A 21,430-nucleotide genomic window follows, 5' to 3' on the forward strand; every position below is an offset into this window, starting at 1 on the left:
AGCTGTGCAAACTCTGCTGTGACCCCAGTGTGGCTCTGCCCCAGGGAGTGCCCTAGGGCCACCCCAGCTGCCAGCTGACAAACCGAGCCGGGGATGCTTCGGTCCCGAACAGCGAAGCACCACTAACCATTTCTTCAGGAAAGTTTAATGTTTTTCTCAAAAACCTGAGCCCGTTTCAGGTTTTCTCAGGTGTTTGTGATGGGGGAGGGTAAGGGGTTGAGCCATTTTTCTGTTCGAGGCCCAGAGACCCACATTCGATCCCTGTGGCCACAGATCCTTCCAGGAGCCGCTTTCCAGATTCACTGGACAGTAGCAGACTCTCACAGCCCTACAAGCTGGGCGCAGTCACCTCACCCCCTGCAGGGAGCTCATTAGCAAGCCAAGGATCTGAGCACCTCCTGGTGCTAAGGGGGTTGGCTTGGGCCTTTGGGCTGCCATGGGCAGTGGGGGCCCAGCACTATACACACTCTTCATTAACTGATTAGACAGGGCTAGGTTCAGCATGGCCCTGCTCCCTGGCCTCGCATCTGGGCCCAGAAGGGGCTCCTTGTCTGGTCACCGCTGCCCCATCAGCAGGCTGTGTTCCCACAGCTGCTTCCACTCTCTCTCCAAGCCCTGGCTCTCTCTGCAGGCTCTCAGCAAGGTCCCTGACCGTCCGCACGAGCACCCTCAGCTCCTCCGCTCCCTTCAGTCCGTGCTGCCCGCCCTTGAATAGTGTGATGCGGACATCCTGGCTCTCCAGATGTTCAGCCACCTGCACGGCCCTGCCCCATGGTATGAACTGGTCCTGCATGCCATGGAGCAGCCGGACAGGGCAGGTGAGGGGGATGGACGGGCGCCCCAGCAGACTGTGCTCCTCCATCTCCGCAAAGAACTCCCGCTTAATTAGCACAGACCCAGACCCAGCCATCTTGTAGTTAAAGACTCCTGTCTGCTCCATTTCGCCCTTCACCTAGCCCCCCACGGGCAGAAAATGCACAGGTCAGTCAGCACCAGCTTTGGGATCAGGGAGATGCTTTTGCCCCACAAGCTACACAAAACCTTGGGCTGTCAAGACACCCTACCCCCCTACTCCCACAAGCCAGAGCCGCAGGGCAAGCCCCTTTCTGGTTCCAGACCAGGGTGGGAGGGGAGAGACTCCAGACAGATCAGCAGCAGCCTGGATCTTTCTCCCCAGCTGGATGGGCAATTGCTTGATTCCCCCCCATTCCTTGGGGCTCACTGGGAGCAGAGGTGCCAGGAATGTCCCCTCCTCCTTGCTGAAGGCCAGGAGCGATTTCTTGGGCTCAGTGAGGAATAGGTCTCTAGGGAGAGCACGATCGCTGGAAGGACTCAGTCTGGGCCTGGTGTCTGTTTCCCCGCTCAGCAGGGACAGAGCTGAGACCAGGTGCATTCGCTTCCAAGCAGGGTTCTGGCAGTGCTCACATACTGGGGAGGCGACTCTAGGCATTTGTTCCCAGGGGTGGGTTAATGAATACAATCCCGCCCAGCACACAGGGCTCAGGGCCTTTCCTACGCTGAACGCATTGTGTGCTGGACCCTGGCTTACCTCCGGAGGGAGCTCTCTATACAGGGTTATGAAGGCATCAGCCCCGATTCCTGTGGCCACCAGCCCAGCCACCCTCCCTGGCCGCTCCAGGGCTGCTAAGAGCATGAGCCAGCCTCCCATGCTGGCCCCAACAAGGATCTAGAGAGATGGAGACAGGGAACGGTCATGGTCAAAGAGAGGCGCACCACCCAGCAGGCGGCCTTTGCCTCATCCACGCTCCACTGACGTGGTGCTATGTCCACTCCGTCCCTCTGCCCAGGGCCTGCTCTCCTACAGCCCAGCCAAGCGCTATCGTGAATCTGCTGCACGGGGGCACCAAGGGGTTTGAAGAGTCCTATCTGTTGGGCAAAGCTTCCCTGCTGCAAGAACCCCCTGGGACCTGCACCCCAGCAGGCAAAGCCCTTTGCACCGACCCAGAGGCAGAAGGGGCTGCTGGCTTTGCCTCCTACCTGTGGCCCGCTGGTGAGTTCATCCAGCACTGTTAGGACGTCGTTTTTCCAGTGGCCGATCAAACAGTCCTCAAAACACCCGTCCGAGCTGCCGCAGCCCGTGTAGTCGAAGCTGAGAGGACAAAGGTGCAGAGCTGTTCAGGTGCGACAGTCCCCCACCTCCCTGTTGGGTGGGGATCCCTCTGCCCCCAGCAGCTCACAAGCTCTGCTCCCAGACCCTGCTTTTCCTGCCCCCAGCTGGCTTTGGTGGCTCTGGCGGCTGGAGGGGATTCCAGATCTCTGTGCCATCAGGGCAGAGTCCAGACGATATTGCTTTTGCTGGGCCAACGTCTAGGGGCACTCGCTCTGCCGGAGACACAGGCCTTGCTTTGAACGCGGCGGGAGGCGGAGAGGAATGGGCGGGGAAGCAGCACAGGAGACAATCCGGGCTAGGGCGGGGAGGGATGTCACACGGGTGCTGAGCCCAGCTGGGGAAGGGCGCATGCCTGGCTGGGGCCATGCTGGGGACAAGAATGAGCGGAGCGGGAGGCACTGCATCCAGGGCCCGTGCAAGCAGGACACACGCCGAGAGCCCACTCCTGGCAGGGCCAGGGGCTGCACTGACTGATGACCAAGGACGTACAGTCCTGTGGTCTCTGGCCCAGGGGCTGGAGCTCCCAGCTGGTGGCTGCTGTTCTGAATGGCTCTGGCAATTCCCCATGGGCTGCCCTATTGGCATTAACGGGCCATCACCTACCTCAGGAAAGCCCGTCCCGACTCCTGGCAGAACTGTTCTAGGGCCAGGCACTTGGGGTTAGCTCTGGTGTCCCTGAACCCCAAGAGGAAGACGATGCCGGGGCTGCGACCGGCCAGCCTGTTGTAAGCCAAGCGGGGCAGGGCTCCCCGCGACAAGAATAAAGGTGATGCCATGGTGGGGCCGGGGAGCTTGGTGCTGCAGGGGGGATAGAGGCAGAGGTGTTACCCACGTGTCTAGCAGCTGCCAGCAGCAGCAGAGCCATCCCACACTGGGGGGGACACAGTCTGGCCACCCCAAAGCAGAGGGTGCAGGGATCCTGGCATGGACCTGTGGTGCACCATGTGGGCACCCTCCCCCACTCACAGCCCTTTCATCCTGCTCATAAACTACCACATGGGGGTCCCAGTGCTGGCTTGGCCTGGGGCCACTAGGAGAAGGGATGGCTGGGGCCCAGGCCAGATTTGGGTCAGGCCCTAGCCAGCGGCTGGGAAGCAGCCGTCTGCCCAGCTGCCTCTCCAGTGGGTTTTGGCAAGGACAAGTGACTGCCTGCAGCTGTCACCCCCTGGGCCAGACCCCAGCCAGAGGGGCCTCTCTCAGGGCAGGGGCCAGCAGCGGGAGACAGCAGCGGTCACGCAGGGGAGGGGCCTTGCGGAGATCAGCTTCTGGCCAGCACTAGCTGCAGTTTGCAAACTGCAGCCCGAGACTCACGGCAGTGTTGTTCCAGCAGGTGCAGAGGCTGTGGCTCAAGCCCGGCCCTACAGCCAGAACACGCAGCTTTCGCGGAGGCCGCGGGGAGCTCGGCGAGTTGTTTTCCTCCTGCTCCTGGGCACCTCAGTGTCTTGGTGTGGCTGGAAGCACCGAGGTGCCCCGGAAGAGACGCACCCAGCCTGCCATGGGGCGGCCGTGGCTGGCTGTTACCACGGTGGACCTTGCCCTCCGGTACCTGGGTGGTGTGCACAGCCTCCGGTGCGGACACAGCCCCGAGCCTGCAGCAGACGTTACCGCCACATCATCGCTGCTAAAGAGGTGGGTTTCTACACCCACCTACAGCTGGGCAGAGGGCTCCAGGGTTTGATCTCAGCTAGTTACAGTGGAGTAATTGCTACCTGGCCTTGTCCCCATGAGGACTTTGAGGTGAGATACCGCAGGGTCGTTATCCTGTCGTAATCCTGCCCTACGCACACACACACCCCCTTAGGCAGCGAATGACGGCATCCCTGCTGTGAGAAGGAAGGTGCATTGTGCTGCCATGGCCTTTGTAACCCTCGCTGGTTGTTTTGGGGGTAGCCATGGGGGGTGAATGGGATGCTAAGGAGCTTGGCTACATTTGTGCATCCCACGGGTTACAGAGCAGGGGCTCCACCATTTCACTCCACAGGGCACTTGCTGCAAGGGCCCCTCCCCTCCCCACACCACTGGATTGTCAGCTTCCTAGTGTAGCCCCCTGAGGCGGGGACTGAGGAGCAGGCCCCCCAGGGCACAGACGTGCCCCACACTCACACATGTGGGCACGCTCTCCCTGAGAGCCTGGGCACAGGAGCTGTGCGGCCTGCAGAGCAGGTACGTCCTCCCGCTTAGCTCCGTCTCCTGTAGGGGACCTCCCAGCTGACAGTGGCCCAGCTCAGACGCAGGGGATCCCTGTTCACTCACCGGGCAGCCGTTGGCTTGAGACCAGCAGGGCCCCCAGCGTGAGCCAGGGCTGGCCAGCCAGTCCTACAGGTGGGGAGTCAGCTAACCACACGGCAGCCCAGCACCTCCCTGACTGAGCGACCCCAAAGGTGAGCTGATACCTGCTTTCTCTCAACAGCTGCCAGCCGCTGACCAGGGAGCACACGGCCTCCCCACCCACACAGCAAGGCCAGGCCTGGCCCCTCTCCAGGGGAACTACATTGGAGATGCTGCTTGACCTGGGCTGGGGTCTGGGGCGCACCGGGCAGACGAGCAGCAAATGAAGCCGATGGGTTGGAGGCACCACAGCCGGGAGTGCCCAGATGCTGGGCTCCCCTGCTGCAGAGGGCGGGACAGCGCTGTGCTTGGTAGCCCAGACCCTCACTCCTACCGTGCAGGGGCAGCAGGGCTAGCAGCGTGGTGGGTTTATGCCAGATATGCTCAGGGTGGACGGCTGAGAACAGCGAGGACTCACGCAGCCAAAGCACCTCAGTCTGTTGCCCGATGAGCAACGCCCAGCCCTGCACACGCGCACACCCCAAAGCCTTCACGCAGAGAGCCTAGCAGCTCTACTTCACCCCCTTCTAACTCAAGGGGCAGGCCAGCTCGCTTGTCCAGCCCAAAACACACGGCACCAGGACAACTGGAGATGGGGCACCAGTCCTTGGGGCTCTCTGGGGAGAATAGCTGGCTAGAGAACAAGCCTGGCCATTTGGATGCCACGAGCAAGCCCTGATCCCAGACACACTGCGGGCACTTGCACTGAGCAGGTCAGAGGACGGAGGCTTCTCCAAGGCTGCTAGAGGAAGAAAAACCTCAATGTTACTGAGAAAGGCCAATTAGCAGCTCTGCTACAGCCTTGTTACCTGAGCTTAGGAATCACTTCCCCCCACTGGGCCCTAACTATGAAACTGGGCTGCTAATAACAGCCCCACTACACAGAGCACTTGGAGAACTACAAGAGGTGGTTTGTTTATTGCCCCTGTCTACACTCATCCCATGCTTCAACTCCCCATCCTCCTTCCACCAACTCTCCACATTTCTCCACTCCCAACACCCAGCCCCTGATCCACTCACACTCTGTGCGCTTCTCCCTCTAGCCATTCATCCACCAACCCCTTTAGCCACTGGCCACCACACCTGTTCCCACTTACATGCCTGCTCCCTGCCACTGTACTCCACACACCAGCCTCCTCCACTTACTCACCTGCTCTCAATACATTTCCCACCTCCACACCCCTGCCCCTTCCTCGTCAGCCAACCACCATGGAACAGTACTTATAAAACAACCCTCCAAAGCTCTTCTCTTCTCCTCAAAGGGTCTCAGTCAGTGGTGTCTGGTAGTCTAGTAAGGACTAGGCATATAAATTAATGGTATTGGAAGAAGGGGTATTCTAAGAGTCAGGGGTTGGTAAAGGAAAAACTAGAGTTAACTTTAGTTCCAGGTGTAGAGCAAGGCCACATAACTACTATAAATAGCATCTTGTGCATATGTACAGCACCTGGTAGCCCAGAGCAGTTGGTGAGCTTTGCATGGCAGGGAAATGCCATCATCTCTGGGCTGCAATGACCCCGCAATCTAAGGACACACAGCAATGCTACACCACAGCTTCAGACAGAAAAGGAGAACGGGGCCATGAATCTGAAGCCTGTAGGGGGGCATAGGGAGGCAGAATATCATTTGTCTGGGGGGCTGGGGTTAGCATTCCCACTTGTGACAAGTGCTGGGGGTCTCTAACGAGCACAAGGTGTCACAGCTTCAGTTTTGTGTGTCAGGAGAGTCTGGAGGCTCAGGCACTGGGATCTGGCTCAGGAGATCTAGGGTTACTTCCCTGTTATGCCCTGAGTCTGGGCATGACTTGGGCATAACAGGGTCTCTGGGGGAGTCAGATCCCCAGATGTAAAATCTTCCTTTCAAAGCAAATCTGAGGTGTGGATTGTGGGTGTTCAGAAGGGTCTGCAACTGAGTGTTGCTCTGGAGCACCCGCTGGGTCCTCTGCACATGGTTCTGTTGTCCCTCTGCCTGCCGGAGGGCTGGGCTCCCCCTACCAGTGACACTCAGCCTTGACCTGCAACAGCCCCAGCTTTTGCAGAGCTGGGTCACTCTAGCAGGGCCTGGCAACCATCCCATCAGGTGCGAATTATGCTGTGCACATGTATCCACCCAGTGAGATGAGGCCTGTGATGGGTTATGCCCCTTAGAAAGCCGCCTGGTGTGTTGATACCACTGAGTCTACCTATTCGGACAGCATGGGCCCCCTTTAACCTGTCTTGCTGAGTCAGGCTATTAAAGCCTCCTCTAACACATAAACACAGGCAGGGCTACGCTCAGCTCTGGGAAGACTGCTTCGGCCCTTGCTCCGGCACTCCGGTGGTCACTCCTTTTAAGGGGTACAAACCCAAAGGTTTTATGAAATTTCCCCCCTTCCTCAATGTGGAGAGAGGTGTGCACGCTTCTTGCCCCTCCCCCAGTTAGAAATTACAGACACTGGGTTTAATAATAAACAAACTATAAAAGGCAGATTTTAAGTGGTAAAAGGGGTAACACAGAGAACAAAGCAGATTACTAAGCAAGTGAAATCAAACACGCAAACTAAGCTACTTTCATTAAAGAAGCTGGTTACAAATAGTATTTCTCACCCTAGATATTATTGCAGGCAGGTTGCAAAGTTTCTGTGGTTCAGAATTCCAGTTATGCTCCTTTTCAGACTGGACCCCTGTCTCAGTCTGGACTCCCCCCACTTTGCCTTCCCTTCAGGTGGCTTTTGCAGTCTTTCTACTTGGGCAGACAGGCCATGGAGAGGAAGAGTCCTGTTTGTCTTCCTCCCCACCTGTAAATAGGATTGACATAATGCGGGAGTCCTTTGATTCCCAAACTTGACCCCCCCCCTTCCCTTACAGTGGAAATTTACAGGAAGTCCCAGGTAATGTGTTTTAGGTAGTACCTGACTCTTATCACAGCCTCCATGAGTCAGAGGCAGTATGGAGGGTCCACAGGAAGGCCAAGCATTTCACAGTCCCTTGTCCTTGCTGATGGGCCATCCGCCCAGTCTGGCTTTTCCACTGTTGTACCTGAAGTGTTGGCAGTGGGTGTCACCCAAAATAGCATAGCTGAAATACAGATACCTAGTCAATATTCCTAACTTTAGATACAGAAATGATGCAGGCATACAATCGGATAATCACATTCAGTAAATCATAACCTCTCCAATGATACCTCACATGAGCCATCTTGCATGAAGTACAGTTATGTCGTGTTCATGTCATAAGCATGTTTTCATAAAGAACATGGGGTAACACATCACAAGCCCCACCAGATTCATTTCATGTTTGGTTGCAACCCAGCCACGTTTGCCCCCGGAGGGGAAGGCAAGCGCATGAGCCCACCATGCCCCGTTGCTAGCAGTTTATTTAAAATTGTCACCACATCTCTCTAGCTCGGAGGAGACGGCAGATGCTTTGGGACCCCGCTAGCCCCAGGCTTCTGCGTGCATCCTGGAGCCTTTGTGTGGGACTGGCCCAGGGTCCACCCTGCCCTGGGCTCTCCACTGTGGGAGCTCAGCTGTTAGTCTGACGGAGCTGCTCTGGTCCCGAGGACCCAGCTGACCAGGCGATGTCACTCTTGCTCCACTGCAATGCTTTGCTGCTGAAATTCTTGCTTCAAAGCTGAGCTAGAGATCAAGCCGGGTAAAGGCTGTCCCTGCAGCTCCCTCAGAGCAGTCCCCAGGCTGCAGGGGGGGTGGCTTAGACCCCAAATTCTGCATAGCCACATGTCTTGTCCCATTAACCCTTGAGCATCCCAGCAGTGGAACCTGGGGTGCAGGAGGGTTGCATGGCTCCCCCATGCCGCATGAACGAGAGTCACAGCCTCACCTCAGAGCCACTCTCATTGTCCGACATCAGCAATCCACAGGGCAGCAAAGGGGTTCGCAGCCCGGCCTGACAACCAGCGCCCACCTGAGCCCAGGGGCATTGTCCTCGTCTGTGCGGGGTTTGTTCAAATCCATCGCTGGGCAGCCAGTGGGCCTTCCTGGGGCCTTGGCTTAGGGCGCCGCATAGCAGGGGTGTTTACATGCACTTTGCTCCAGGAGACTCGGGCCCAGTGACTTTGCTTCACTCCCCAGGGGGCTGGGCCGGGCACCTGGTGGGAGAATGACGAGACGTGCATCCCGCTCCAGACAAGCGCAGCCAGAATCAGGGCACTAAAAGCCTGGGGCACCTCCGGGCTCCGAGGAGAGGTCCTGGGCAGGCAGTGGGAGCTGCTGGGGTTATGTTGCTAACACCCAAGTGTAGCGTTAAAGCGAGCCCCTCCCCTGAGATGGGATAAGACCCACTTCCTCTCTCCTTCCCTCAGAGTGCGGCGGGCGACATGCCCCCAGCCGAGCTAAGTCCTGTGGTGGAGACTCCGACTTCTCTGCTGCAGCTGAGGGGACAGAGAGGTGGCTTCACTCTGCCACCTCACGTTGGGGGCTGTGACCCGGCTCGGGGTCCGATTTTGCTCTCGTAACTGACACCTGCCATTTGCCCAAATCACATTTTCTCCCAACCTGCGCTCCAAGCGGGAGCAGGGTTGGGCTGGGTCGGTACCGGCAGGAGCCCCTTCCCCTGCACGGGTGCCGGGGAGGCAGCAGAGGGCCCCCCTTTCCCTGCGCCAGCATTGGGCCACGGTGCCGTGAGAGCCAATGCTGGAGGTGCCAGCCGTTGGATGACAGATCCCCACGCCCCTGACCATCTGTGGCCATTAACCCCTGGTGCACTCTGTAAGCAGTGAGGTGCTGGCCCTGGCCACCCAGCCCCATGCTTCCCGCCCCAGGTGACTTCCCTCCACGCCCCGTGGTACCCTGCACATACACCTGGCGATGCGGTCCTTCCCAAGCTGTTGAGTCACGTTGCCGGGCCCTATCAGGCAGCGGGTCACTCCCCGCTCAGCGGGGCTGGCATTCACTTCCTCTGTGAGGCCCGGGGCTGGCGAGCACGTGTAGCATTTGGGAAGCCACGGCAAAGGCCGACGTTCTCAAAAGTGGCCCCGTGGCTTCTGGCACCTCTATTTTTGCATGTGCAACTGGAGACCCAGGGTTGTGCCTGGGATGGGGGTGCTCTGCAGTTCTGAAAACAGGCCCCACGGTGTCCCCTACCAGGCACCCAGCAGTGAAGGCCCCCGAAATCAGAGTCTTGGCCTCAGGGGCTATCAGCCTGTGAAACAGCCTTGGTGTGGGGGGAAATGACCGGGGTTATTAGGTGCAGGAGCAGGGAAGGCTTCTCTATAAAAATGGAGAAGGTGATTTGCTGAAAAGCCGGCCACGCGCTCGCACAGCCCACTGCCATCCCAGGGCTGCTTGGCATGTCCCCTGGCTGCTGCAGGCAGGCTCTCTGGGAAGCTTTGCTCACAAACCTCTAGCCCTGCCGATGATGGGGAATGTGAGCACACGGGAAAACCAGCCATGAAGTCAGGGACAAAAACCTCCCTGTACATTCACCAGGAGCCTGGTGAGCTTCTGTCTATAAAAGGACTTACTCCATCAGATCCCAGGACCCTGCTTTGTCCCGGCCCGAAAACCATTCGCTCCAGGCATGTGGGGAATGCTTCCCGCAGACTCTTCGGTCACTGTCTTTCGGAGTCTTTCCCCAAATATGGTGCCTGGGCGCAGGGTCATTGCTGTGATGAGGGGCCTGGCCTCTCACACAGAGGGGCGGGGTGGGGCTGGCGGGGTGGGGCCCGGAGGGGGTGCTGGTGACATCACTGTGCTCCGAACTGGCCTTTTAGCACAAGGGCCAGCCTCCAGCGTCGGCAGATCCCAGCCTCCCGGCAGAGCCTCCTCCGCGAGCATCTTCTTGTAAGTGCATCCTAGAGCCTCCGGCTGCGAGCCTGGAGGGGGGCGGCCGGGGGGGCGCAGGGCAAAGGAGAGGGCAGGCGGAGCCGGTGCTTGCTTTCCTGGCTAAACCGAGCCAGCAGGGTGGGAGGCTGGGGACAGCAGCCCTGCTCTGGGCTCTCTCCTTGCCGGGGGCTCGAAGGGGAGAGGAACTTTCCTTTGGAAAGCCTGCCAGAAGGGCCTTTGATTCCCCGGTGGGCTCCTGGGGCTCGCCGACGCGGGGCTGCCCCCTGTGAACTTTCCCCTCTCCCGCGTCTGCTAAACTGGCAGGTGGGCGGTTGTTGCCGGGTCTGTCCCCCCCGGGCTGAGCTGTCCCAGCCAGAGGCCGAACTGCGAGGGGGGACGCCGGAGGGTACATTGGCGCTGGGCGGGGGGTCCCAAGCCCACCCAGCCAGCTGCTCGGCTCGATGCTTTCCGCGAGCCGCGGTGCAGGAGCGCACAGCTCCCCCCGGGCCTGGAGCTCAGCCTTGCAAGAGGAAGGAAGACGGTTCCCCCCGCCCCGGTTCTTGTTTTAAACACTGAAGTTATTTCTGCACCTCCCACGGCGCGGGCCCCGGCTGGGGCCGGGGCCGGGGCTGGGGCTGCGTTGGGCCCTTGCCATGCCCCGTGATGTGCTCGCGGGGGGTCTGTGTGGGGCGCGGGGCCGCCGCAGCTCCTGGGGCGTCGCCAGCAGGAAAGGGGTGACATGGATCCTGCCGGGGCTGGACGGATTTTCTGAAGCCGACTGGAAATGCTGCACGGGTGGGGGTCAGGGATGCTCGGGGCTTGCAAGAGCTCGGCTGGGCGCTGTGTCCCGTTCCCACGGACTGGCCATCACAAGAGGGTCAGGGCCCAGGCGCTGTGGGGTGGGGAGCTCAGCCCTTAGCGGTGCAGGGCCCAGCACCACATACGGCGCCTCTGAGGGGCTTTTAAAGAACAGAACATGATACAGGCCGCTTGTAAGAGCGACCTCAGGACACTGGCCGCAGAGAGTGCTGTGTCTGCTGACCCATTCCTTAGCAAAGGGGGCCCTCAGCCCCACATGGCAGTGGGGTTGGCTCCTTGCCCCATTGCAGGAGTGCACGTCCAGGGGAGCCTGGCGGCGGCCTCTTGTGGTGAAGCCATTTGGGCCCCAGAGAAAGGGCCCTGTGAGCAGAAGTGTCGGGAGCTGCAGTTTTCACACAGAGGCGTTGAAACAGTCTGGCGCCTGTTCCTGTCCTGTGAAGTGGCCAGCCTGGTGATGGGAAATCCCCGAAATTCCTAGAAATGTCCAGTCCGGCCCTTGCCTTTCAGCCATGTTCTGGGGGCGGGAGGAGGTAGCAAGGGCCTTAAGTGTCTTATGCCAGTTTTGATCTCCTCAACAGAGGGTGGATGTGGGGCTGGTTCCATCCTGGGGGCAGGTGCATGCTGGAAATGCCCACCTGCCTGCAGAGCTGCTGGCTGCGTTGCATCACAGAAGAGACTGCAGAGCCCCACACAGCCCTGCTCCCTGCAGAATCCTGCCCACATGGCAGCATGGCCGGGGAGGGGGGGGGGCTGAGCTGTCTCTGGGTGCATTGCTCCAAGGGGGTAACCAGATTGCCTGTAAAACCTGCCAGTGTGTGCAGCGGGTGCTAGCCAGGGAGTCTGCTCTGTGCAGGCCCCACTGGGAGGGATCGGGCTTGTACACTCCCCTCCAGCCTGGTCTGTGATGAGACTGGCATCCTGTAGGACTCTCCCTGTGCTGGGGGCCAACAGGAAACACCTGCCCCCAGGGCAAATCCCTGGGACCTAATGAGCAGCCGGAGCCTGTAGACCTGCAGCCAGTGAATGTTTTGGAATCGTGTCTGCTTAGGTAATTGGAAAGGGGTTAAAGTCCAGGGCTGGCTGTTCCCCACCCACCTTGTAGCATCCCACGCTGGCCAGGACCCTGGTTCTCTGATAACCTAGGTTCTTCTACAAGCCACATTTTAGAGCTGCCCAGCCCTGGAGTCCCTGGGTGGGGCCTGTTTTGCACGAGGCCAGGCTGGATCCTAGTGGTCTCTCCTGGTCTGAGGTCTGTGAATCTGTCACTCCCAGTGTGACAAGATGCTGCTCGCCCTGTGGGATGTACAGGGACCAGGCGGATGTTCAGGATGCAGGTAAACTCATAGACACAGAAGTGGCTGCCCGCTGGAGCAGGGGCAAGTTTCCTAGGCTGGCGCCCAGACAGGATGGGCCGATTTGTTAATGCACTGGGTTTCTCCTTAGCAGGCAATAATTAGCTTCCTGAAGCAGTGAAGTCTGGCCTTGATGGCTAGGTTCTCCACTGCTTATCTAGGGGCACTCACCCCAGGCAGCGAGAGGCTGCTGTCCGCTTGCCGAGCAGAGCTAGTGGGATCTCTGCACACTGACAGCTCAGGTGTGGGTATTTCTTACTCCCTGTCTCCACCTGGTGTATTAGCAGATCTCTCCATTTCACCTGGGAGCTGGAGCCCCAGCGATCCCAAGTGCCATTGCATGCACCCCTCCCTCTTTGCCCCACACAAATTGGGACCAGGTCAATCCAGAGGGGCACCTTCCAGGCATGGGCAGCGGTGGAATTTGAATAGACTGTTCCGAGCGGCTGCCGTGTGAAGACAAAGGGGGCTCCCGGGCTGGGGCCTGAGCTGGTTTATTTACTGACAGTGTCAAGCTGAGGGTTACTTGTGCCTCTTGCGGCATGAATTCCCCGGGGAGACAGAAACTGGCCATAATCGTTGTTGCATGAGAGAAGCTCAGAGGGAAGAGCAAGAGACTGTGGCTGGGTTTTCGAGAGTGCTCAGTACTGGCCACGCTCAGCTGCATTGCAGCCAACAGGAGTTTGACCAGCGACTTGCATGGAAGCAGAGTGAAGCCAACCCTGAGCACTTCAGAAAGTCCCACTCTCCTGCTGCTGTACCCCTGACGGTTCCATAGTCACCTGGTAACCAGGGGCCTGACTGTGCTCAGCGAGGCCGGGGCAGCTGGGCTGACACCAGGGGGTCGTGTGGGTGTTGCTGGGAGCAGGCTCAGGCTCAGGCTCTGGCAGTGTGGAGCTCAAAGGGACAAATCCATCCCTGGTGCATCTCCACCAGTGCCAGCCAAGTTGCATGGGGAGAACTCTAGCCCTGGGCCTTTATTTCAGGTTTCGGCCACCCAGACATGCTGCTTGGCTGGGCCCAGAAGGGTCCATTACCTACTGGCCACCGACTGGCCGCTGATGGCGGCATCTCGGAAAATGTCCTCCTTCTCAGCTGTACCAACCCCTCCAGCCCCCCAGCTCACCGAGCCTTGAGCACTGCGTGCTGCAGGGCCCTGTGCTGAGGCAGCCTGCGGCCCCCAGAACCAGCCCCAGATCCAGCCAGGTAGCTGCAGAGCAGCGTTGGCAGCTGCCAGCTCTCGCCACTGTGCTGCAAGTCTGCCATAGCTGGTGTTTTCCTTACGACCCCAGCTCCTTGAGTCCTGGAGCCAGGAGAACCCAAGCTGCGCAGCATCATGGTTGCAAAGAAAAGCTAGAGTCTGTGAGCTGGGAGTATCCGAAGGGCTCAGAAACCAGACGGCAGAGGGCGAGGCCCAGCGTTGACCATTTCAACCATCTTGTGAGGGTTAGGCCAGTCTTGTGACTTCTGAGCCCGGTCTCCTGGAACGTCTGGGGTTGGCCAGGCTGAGTCACTGGGGGAGAGCACCCAAAAGTGGAGGCTAGGAAGAGCCGTCTCTAGCCATGTCCGTCTGGCTGGGACCTGCCAAATCCTAGGGGATCTGTGGTGCTGACACTGCGGGGTAGCTGGGAGACTACAGGATGCGGCTAACACCTGGCCCTAATCAGCACTCTTTCAAAGGAGCCAGCTCTTGCCCCTGTGTGTGAGATCGGGGTGCTGTCTATGAGCCAGTAGCCTTCTGGGCCTCTGGAAGCCCCAATGCGTGGCCAGCTTAGACCTGGGCTGGGCAGTGCCTGGATGGAGTGATGCTGCCTTGGCGAGTGGGAGAGGATGGGGCAGGACCCACTAGGGCGTCTCCTCTCTGCATGGGAGCCAGGCACTGACCATCCTCTGGGCAGCCAGTTCAGTTTAGCCACCGCCCCAGCTGGCAGAGCTTCCCTCGCATGCACACGGGCTGCTACCTGCCATCTTGTCCTGGGGGATGCCCTTACATGGTAATCAGCACGGATCCCACTGGTGGCTCCATGCGGCCCGACGTGCTGCCTCTTGAGTTTGCAGAGCTCATGCCAGTGACTGCCCTGCCCGGGGCTCTCAGCAGGAGCTGGGGCTGCTCTCCTCCTGGGAACGGGCGCCTGGTGCTGCAGAACTGCGCTCTGCCGTCACCACTTCTGTGTGAGCCTTTCCGATAAGCGCAGTCAGAGCAGGGGGACCCCGCCCTTCCCGATCACCCGCTGGGAGCAGGCCGCACGCTCCCGAGCGCTGGGTGTCTCTGGCTAGCTGTGCCATCACACAGAGCACTGCCCCAGTCACAGGGCAAAGAGAGGGGACTCAGAAGAAATACAGCCAAGCCCCCTGAGCCCAGGTTACATTCAGAAAAGAGGAAGCTGGGAGGGGCAGAAGTGAAAAGAAGGGGCCAAAACCCAGGGAAGGGCTAGGAGTGGTGTAGAGAGGTTCCCACTCTACCTGTGGTACTTAGGTGGCCCCATCACTGTAGTATCTGAGCGCCTCACATCACAGCCGCTCGGTGAGGTACAGCAGTGCTGTTATCCCCATTGTACAGGTGGGGCACTGAGGCACAGAGAGACTCGCAGCCAGATTTTCAATGGTATTTAGGCACCTAGAAGACTAGGTGCTTTGTAAACCCCACTAGATGCCTAGCTACATCTTTGAGTGCCTAAAAACCTTTGAGATGCTGTCCCTAAAGCACTGCCCTGAGGTCATACAGGAAGTCCCTGGGGCACCGGGGGTGTAGAACCCAGGGCCAGCTCCCCATCCACTGGACCAGCCTTTCTCTCTGCTGCATGCTGCAAAAAGAAGGACTCTGGTGGATGGGAGCAAAGCCAAAGTGGTCAGTTCTCTGGGACGCCAGCAATTGGTCCCAGGGGATTGGGAAAGAGGTCATGGTTGACAGTATGAAAAGCAGCACAGAGGTCAGGAAAAATGAAGAAAGAAAGAGAATGAGGGGAGCACTTACCTGCCAATGGGTGGCAGGTTCTGCCCCAGGCTGAGCTGTACAGTAATGCTACTGCGCAATTTTAGATTTTAACTGAAAACCATTTTGTTTTGTCATTTTTTTTTGTTCTGAGTTTGAGAAAAGGAAGGAATGAGAAAGTGTCGTCTGAGTATCAGATGTGATTATACATCAAATTCTTAGGGTTTCAGCTGTATTGAGACCAGTTCCAGAACAAAAAACAGAAATTGCATGCACAGAGTCCATAAAGTCAACCATTACTGTCATGATTTGCATAATTCACTGGGCACGATCTGGGCACTCAGCGCTGTTCAGAATATATCAGAAAATGTGGTCCCTGAGGCAATGCATAGAAGATGTGTAACTGTGGATATGAAGTGTACAGTTATTGACCACACATGTTATCACATGGTCACTGTGATGTTTATGTCTATGAGTGGAGACACTGATGGCAAGAGAAGTTTTTAAGGACTAGAAGATTTGACCCTCCAACTTTCTTTCAAGAAGAAGAGCTGCCAAGAGCTCCTGTGCCTGTTTATTTTCCTTTCCTGCCGGCAGGGGCCCTGATATACCTCAGAAGTCTCAATTTTCCCCCCAACTTTAAAATGTGGAATTTTCTTGGTGTTTGATTTAAAATATGCTCCTGTGAAAACTGCAACTCAATCACTGGAGTGTTGTGTTTTCAGAGCCTTCTGGAAAGGAACGAGCCTTTAAACAGAAGTGTAAACAGTGTTGCCAACTCTCATGATTTTGTCATGAGTCTCATGATAATTATTGTTTTCCTTAAAGCCCCAGCTCCTGGAGTCAGGTGATATGTGATGATTTCAGCCTTCATTCTGAAAGAAAAATGACGTTTCTAGCCCTTGTGGCTGTGGCGAAAGCTTCAAAATGACCCCAGTGCACCTTAAAAGCTCAAAAAGCAGAATGTAAATAAAAAATACCCCAAATCTATTTTTATATAATCTCATTATTTTAAAGCCCATCTCATGATTTTTAGTGAGCCTGATTAGTGGTTTTTGAACATTTGGGGTTGGCCACACTGTGAAAGTGACTTGAAAGCATCACTTTCACTCCTGTTAAAAGTCATTTTCTAGTCTATTATTTGTAGTGGGGTAACAACCCCTAGAGCCCCAGGCAGGTGCAGTATAAACTTCTCGTGGGGCCTTGTTGCCCTAATAGGATGTTTCCAAAAGTTAAAGGATCTATTCCAAGCTTGATGAACTGCAAAAAAGTGATAGCAAGTCATCTAGAGTTTTTCTACAATTGTTTCAATTGTTGTATTCAAGAGTTAGTAACAAAGTAAGAACAAACGTTAATTTTTAAAATCTAACCAGTGTCCCTTAAATTAATTGACACAAGCTGTCAGAAAAATATTAGAGCTGAGTGGGTCTAATATTTATTTAATTTTCTTTCTTTATATAGGAATTAGAAATTATCTGCCAGGAATACTGTATCTAAGGTATTATCTGCAAAAAAACAAGAACATTTTCAGGTGCCCAAGTGGCCTTTGGAATCACTGTTAAAGTTGTCCCTCCATCACCACCACCAAAATCTAAAGTGTCGCCCCTGGGTTCAAAAACGAACAAGATAAGTTCTTAGAGGATAGGTCCTTCAGGGCAGGAGCTTCAGGGTGAGTGCAGGGTGGGCTTCCTTTGCAATTTGTCATCTTCCCCATCCCGGGACAGGAGCCAGTCCACTTTCACCACTGGAGGCATGCAGCTTTGGAGGGATCCTGTCACGAGCCAATAGAAAGGAGCGGGTGAAATTCTCCTCCAAGAGAGGAGGATGCTAAAGCAGAATGCCCCATTCCTGGATCAGTCTAGTCCAGGTGCCTGTAAGCGGCTGCACCATGCAGCTCCTAGGCTGTGTTTGGCTCCACGGGGGATTGAGAGCAATGGCAAACAGAGCTGGGGGCCACGTCCCGCTGGGCAATGTTGCTCTGCATGTTAAACAGCTACTGCATTCTGTGTTGGGGGAGGAGGGGTGCTGCAGCTCAGTGGGGGTGGGGGTGCAGTGATCCCTCTATAGCGTTTGTGTGTCAGTTTGTCAGCACGGTGCTTTGGGCCCCTGGGTGTGGGAGGTTTGGTCGGAAGGTAGGATGGATTGTGTTCACACCACCCAGCCGTGTGGAATGGAGTCGAGAGCACCTGGCCTGGATCTGGGCCGGCAGTTACGTACAGCAGCATCACAGACTGGGAGCTGAAGTCGTGGACCTCCACACGGGAGCAAGTCCATGAGTTCAGCTCCTGGGGGACCTCTCCTCTGCAAACAGTTTGGTTTTATTTGAGCACAGGGCAGTGGTACACCCCAGCCCAAATCAGAACCTTGCTGGGTAACATTGCATACCACGGATCTCTGCTGCTGACTGTGCTCAGTGCACTGGAGGGCACGAGACCATTGGTGGAAGCAGGGAGGACATAAATGTCAGGAGTCTGGCTTTGGGGAGGTTTTGCATCGCAACATGGAGTGGAGCCCTTTGGTGCTGTGCATAGCAGATCTCCTCTTGACCTGGACCCCCCTCATCCTCGCTAACTCACTCCAGAGGCTGTATTTAGCATTGGTGAATACCCACGTCTTCTCCAGCTCCTTTCCCACTCCAGAGCGCGGTGCCCAGCTGCAGTGTGTGCTAGTCGAGTGCCCCAGGAGTGTGCCAATGGGAATCGCCCGTGCGCACAGGTTCCCAGACTGAGCTCCATGGAGCACACGCTGGTGCTCTGCGGAGAGCGGGCTGGTGACACGGTTCTGCCTCCTCCTGCTGTCAAAACCACCAGCAGGGTCTTCCCACAGCCACATCAGACACGTGCGACTGGTACGGGAGAACGTTCCCGTGATGGGGCGTGGGACGGCAGGTGCCCATGAGAGCTGGAACCCCCATTATTGCGTGGTGTGCAAAGGGCAGACTCTGAGAAGCAGTGCCCCTGAGAAGCAGCTCGGCAGGTGCCGGGGAGGGCAAAGAAAACTCGGGGTCCATTGTGTCTCCCAGATCCAGCTGCAGGACCTGAAATGGGAATTGGCTAGTAAGTGTGGGCAGCAAGTGGCCTCATGATGGGTGACCCTTGTCTCTGCTGCCTGTGAGGGTGCTCAGTGGGCAGGAGAGAGCCAACAGTGCAACCCAGCTTCTGTTTGCCATAGGCAGGGTTCACAGAACTTGCTCCCCATCCTCCAGGACTCATTCCATCAGTGAACATGGCAAACAAGGGACCCTCCTATGGGCTGAGCAGGGACGTGCAGTCCAAGATCGAGAAGAAGTATGATGATGAACTGGAAGAGCGCCTGGTGGAGTGGATCGTGGTCCAGTGCGGGGCTGGCGTGGGACGCCCTGAACGTGGCAGACTGGGGTTCCAGGTCTGGCTGAAGAATGGTATAGTAAGTGCGAATTGTTTGCCCCTTCTCTATGGCGGTGGCCATGCCATCTGTTGGCTCCCTTTGCACTGGGCCATTTAATGTTGAGTCTACCCTCTCCTTCGCTTGCAGGTGCTGAGTGAGCTGGTGAACAGCCTGTACCCAGAAGGCTCAAAGCCTGTGAAAATCCCCAAACCTCCTCCCACCATGGTCTTCAAACAGATGGAGCAGGTGGCCCAGTTCCTGAAGGCAGCTGAGGACTATGGTGTGGTGAAAACAGACATCTTCCAGACGGTCGACCTGTTTGAAGGTGAGGGTAGGAGGCTGGGTGCATCAGCTGGTCCTGCCCATGTGATGGGCAGATCCAGGCATGCATTACTATTTAATCACCTGTATTATTGTAGCCCCCAGGAGCCCCAGTCACTGACCAGAGCCCCACGGCACTAGGCGCTGTACATGTGCACAGAACAAAGAGCTGGTCCCTGTGCCTGGCGCTCACAATCCAAGTATAAACCAAAAGACATGAGATGGAGACAGACAGGGATGGGGGCATCCAAGGGAACAGTGAGCTGAAGTGTGGCGCTCCCTTTAGGAGCTGGGCTTCCTCCCTGAGCCCCTTCTTGGGGGGTAGACACCCCTTCCCCCAGGAACTGGGAGTGTAAATAGGGTAGGCCCTGCTGTGCCTGGTGCGTACTTGCTGCATAGGACTGACTAGCCCTTGCTGAGTGGTGGCTCACTTGCTAAGTTGCCAGCAGGTAACACGTTCGCCTCTTCGCAGGCGTGTTCGACAGCCAAATCCCAAAGAACACAACACATGCTGCAGAAGCTAATGGGGCCTGGGCTTCCCAGGCCCAGATCTCCGGGAGGCCGGAGCGCTGGGGTGTGCTGTGCTCCTGGACGCGCCAGGCGAGAGGTGGTGCTTTTGTGTCAGGGCACATGTCAGGGTGTGCTGCTGGGGGGAGGTGGTGAGAGCAGGTTCCTGGGGTCCGGGTACACCCCGGCACTGCGCTTCACCTCTTTGTGCCCCTCCCTGAGCGAGGCGCCCCCAGCTTCGTGGGTGGAGGAAAGCGTTCCATGTGGGTGCTGAGTTACACCCCACATGCACACAGAGGTTTCCGGCAGTCACGTAGGACGCACCCTTCCTTCTGCAGGCAAGGACATAGCGGCTGTGCAGAGAACAGTCATGGCCTTGGGCAGCCTGGCGGTCACGAAGAATGATGGACATTACCGCGGGGACCCCAACTGGTTTATGAAGTAAGCAGCAAAGTGTCCCTCCCCACAGCCCAGCCTCAGCGTCTCCTGCTGCTGGGGACAGGCCCTCGGGAGCAGAGGTGTAGGGGGTGGGGTCAATGCTAGCCCCTCCAAATGGGTGTCATGCCTCCTGGCTGGTAGCACAGGGTCTCTTGCCTTTCCCCTGCGTTCCAGCTGGGGGCTGTGTGCGGAGCTGGTCAAACCATCAGTTATCTGGGGCAGGAAACTTCAGTGGCTCTGTCCTTGATGAAATTTCCCACAGCCAAAAAATCTGTTTTGTCACAAAAAAGCACCAAGAAGTTGTCAGGTTTTGAACATCTGTTTTCTGTACAAAGTGTCAGGCTTTTCCCCTGCTCCCGCAAACGGAATGGAAGCAGGGACCTTTCCGTGAACACTCGGACGAAAAGCTGGTGGTTTTGGTCAGAACGACTCCCCAGTCAAAAAGTTTGGGCCAGCTCTAGTTCCAGGGAAAATCTCTGCACAAGCCCAGAGGTGTGCAGAGCCCAGCTGGGCTCGGGGGGAGGGGAAGGGAGGAAGGACACAACACCCCTCTCCCATCCCTGCTCTATCCCCTCCTGTCCATCAGCTGCGTCCCTTCAGGATGGGATGCACAGGACAGCAGGGGCCTGGAATGATTCTCTCCCTCTCCAGGAAATCGCAGGAGTACAAACGGGATTTCTCCGAAAGCCAGCTGAAGGAAGGGAAGAATGTGATTGGCTTGCAGATGGGCACCAACAAGGGGGCCTCGCAGGCTGGCATGACAGGCTATGGGCGGCCCCGGCAGATCATCAGTTAGATAGTCATGGAGAAGAGAAAACAAACCCCACCACAGGAACTGAGTCTTTAGCTCCCTCCTGACTAGAGCCCAACTGCAGCCAATGTGAATAGAGCCAGCGGAGCGCCAAAGGCCACCAGTTGGACCGAACACAAATCCATTGGTATTAATTTCGGTAACTTTTAAACAACACCTAACCCCAGCCCACAAGGCGATGCATGGAGTGAGGTGGGGAGACTCCCCCTCCCAAAGTATTTCTCTATAGGAGCAGCTTTATTTCAGCCACAAATATTGACCGCTTGCTCCATTTCCCAATGTCGCCTTTCCTCTCAGACCTTTGCATGTTCTCTGCTTCACTCCCCATGACTTAACTGTATTGTGAGCTAGATTTTTCTACTGTTTTATAGAGAGGGTTGTTACAAACATCCTACAATGTTACACCTTCCCCCAAGAAGGCTAAATTGGAAAGCACGTACCTGTAGCATACTTGGAATTACCCAGCCTTTCAATAAATCTTGCACAAGCAAAACCAAGTGCTTCTGTAAAGATCTATGCAAATGGGAAGGTAGTCAACTTAGCCTCTGTTTTGTACTTTATTTTTGTCAAAATTAAAAGAATTATGACTCTATTGCAGTTTGCTGAGGGTTTTTTTATTTTAAATTCTGACTAGCTCATCCTGGATTTTCAGTCTTGAGCACTCAT

The 21,430-nt window shown here is 56.7% G+C and overlaps 2 protein-coding genes across 4 annotated transcripts; one reads left to right on the forward strand and one right to left on the reverse strand.

The window, feature by feature from the left end:
- Positions 1 to 129: 129 nt before the first annotated feature.
- On the reverse strand, positions 130 to 3,857 carry LOC311511366 (palmitoyl-protein thioesterase ABHD10, mitochondrial-like). Of its 3 annotated transcripts, none has more exons than XM_084611911.1 (5): positions 3,678 to 3,856; positions 2,735 to 2,929; positions 1,999 to 2,110; positions 1,550 to 1,687; positions 130 to 952 (listed from the first exon to the last, which is right to left on the reverse strand). In XM_084611911.1, the coding sequence occupies exons 2-5, from the start codon at positions 2,905 to 2,907 to the stop codon at positions 482 to 484; spliced, it is 894 nt and encodes a 297-aa protein (XP_084468037.1). In that variant the 5' UTR covers positions 2,908 to 2,929; positions 3,678 to 3,856; the 3' UTR covers positions 130 to 481. The 3 variants fall into 3 exon arrangements, with proteins under 3 accessions (XP_084468037.1, XP_084468036.1, XP_084468038.1); XM_084611910.1 differs by having other exon boundaries at positions 3,443 to 3,856; XM_084611912.1 differs by lacking the exon at positions 1,550 to 1,687 and having other exon boundaries at positions 3,443 to 3,857.
- Positions 3,858 to 10,112: 6,255 nt separating this feature from the next.
- TAGLN (transgelin) lies at positions 10,113 to 21,356 on the forward strand. Its single transcript, XM_084611699.1, has 5 exons — positions 10,113 to 10,236; positions 18,527 to 18,726; positions 18,835 to 19,012; positions 19,854 to 19,956; positions 20,605 to 21,356. The coding sequence occupies exons 2-5, from the start codon at positions 18,547 to 18,549 to the stop codon at positions 20,747 to 20,749; spliced, it is 606 nt and encodes a 201-aa protein (XP_084467825.1). The 5' UTR covers positions 10,113 to 10,236; positions 18,527 to 18,546; the 3' UTR covers positions 20,750 to 21,356.
- Positions 21,357 to 21,430: the final 74 nt, after the last annotated feature.

The sequence above is a fragment of the Lepidochelys olivacea genome, assembly GCF_965140295.1.
Source record: "Lepidochelys olivacea isolate rLepOli2 genome assembly, chromosome: 22".
NCBI classification, from domain to species: domain Eukaryota; kingdom Metazoa; phylum Chordata; order Testudines; family Cheloniidae; genus Lepidochelys; species Lepidochelys olivacea.

Excerpts from the sequence above, each read along its gene's own strand:
- LOC311511366 (XM_084611911.1), bottom strand. The coding sequence starts at position 2,907 with ATGGCATCACCTTTATTCTTGTCGCGGGGAGCCCTGCCCCGCTTGGCT. Across the intron at positions 2,111-2,734 it reads TCGGGACGGGCTTTCCTGAG|CTTCGACTACACGGGCTGCG; the intron begins GTAGGTGATGGC and ends TTGTCCTCTCAG. Across the intron at positions 1,688-1,998 it reads AACTCACCAGCGGGCCACAG|ATCCTTGTTGGGGCCAGCAT; the intron begins GTAGGAGGCAAA and ends CCATCTCTCTAG.
- TAGLN (XM_084611699.1), top strand. The coding sequence starts at position 18,547 with ATGGCAAACAAGGGACCCTCCTATGGGCTGAGCAGGGACGTGCAGTCC. Across the intron at positions 18,727-18,834 it reads TCTGGCTGAAGAATGGTATA|GTGCTGAGTGAGCTGGTGAA; the intron begins GTAAGTGCGAAT and ends CTTCGCTTGCAG. Across the intron at positions 19,013-19,853 it reads GACGGTCGACCTGTTTGAAG|GCAAGGACATAGCGGCTGTG; the intron begins GTGAGGGTAGGA and ends TTCCTTCTGCAG.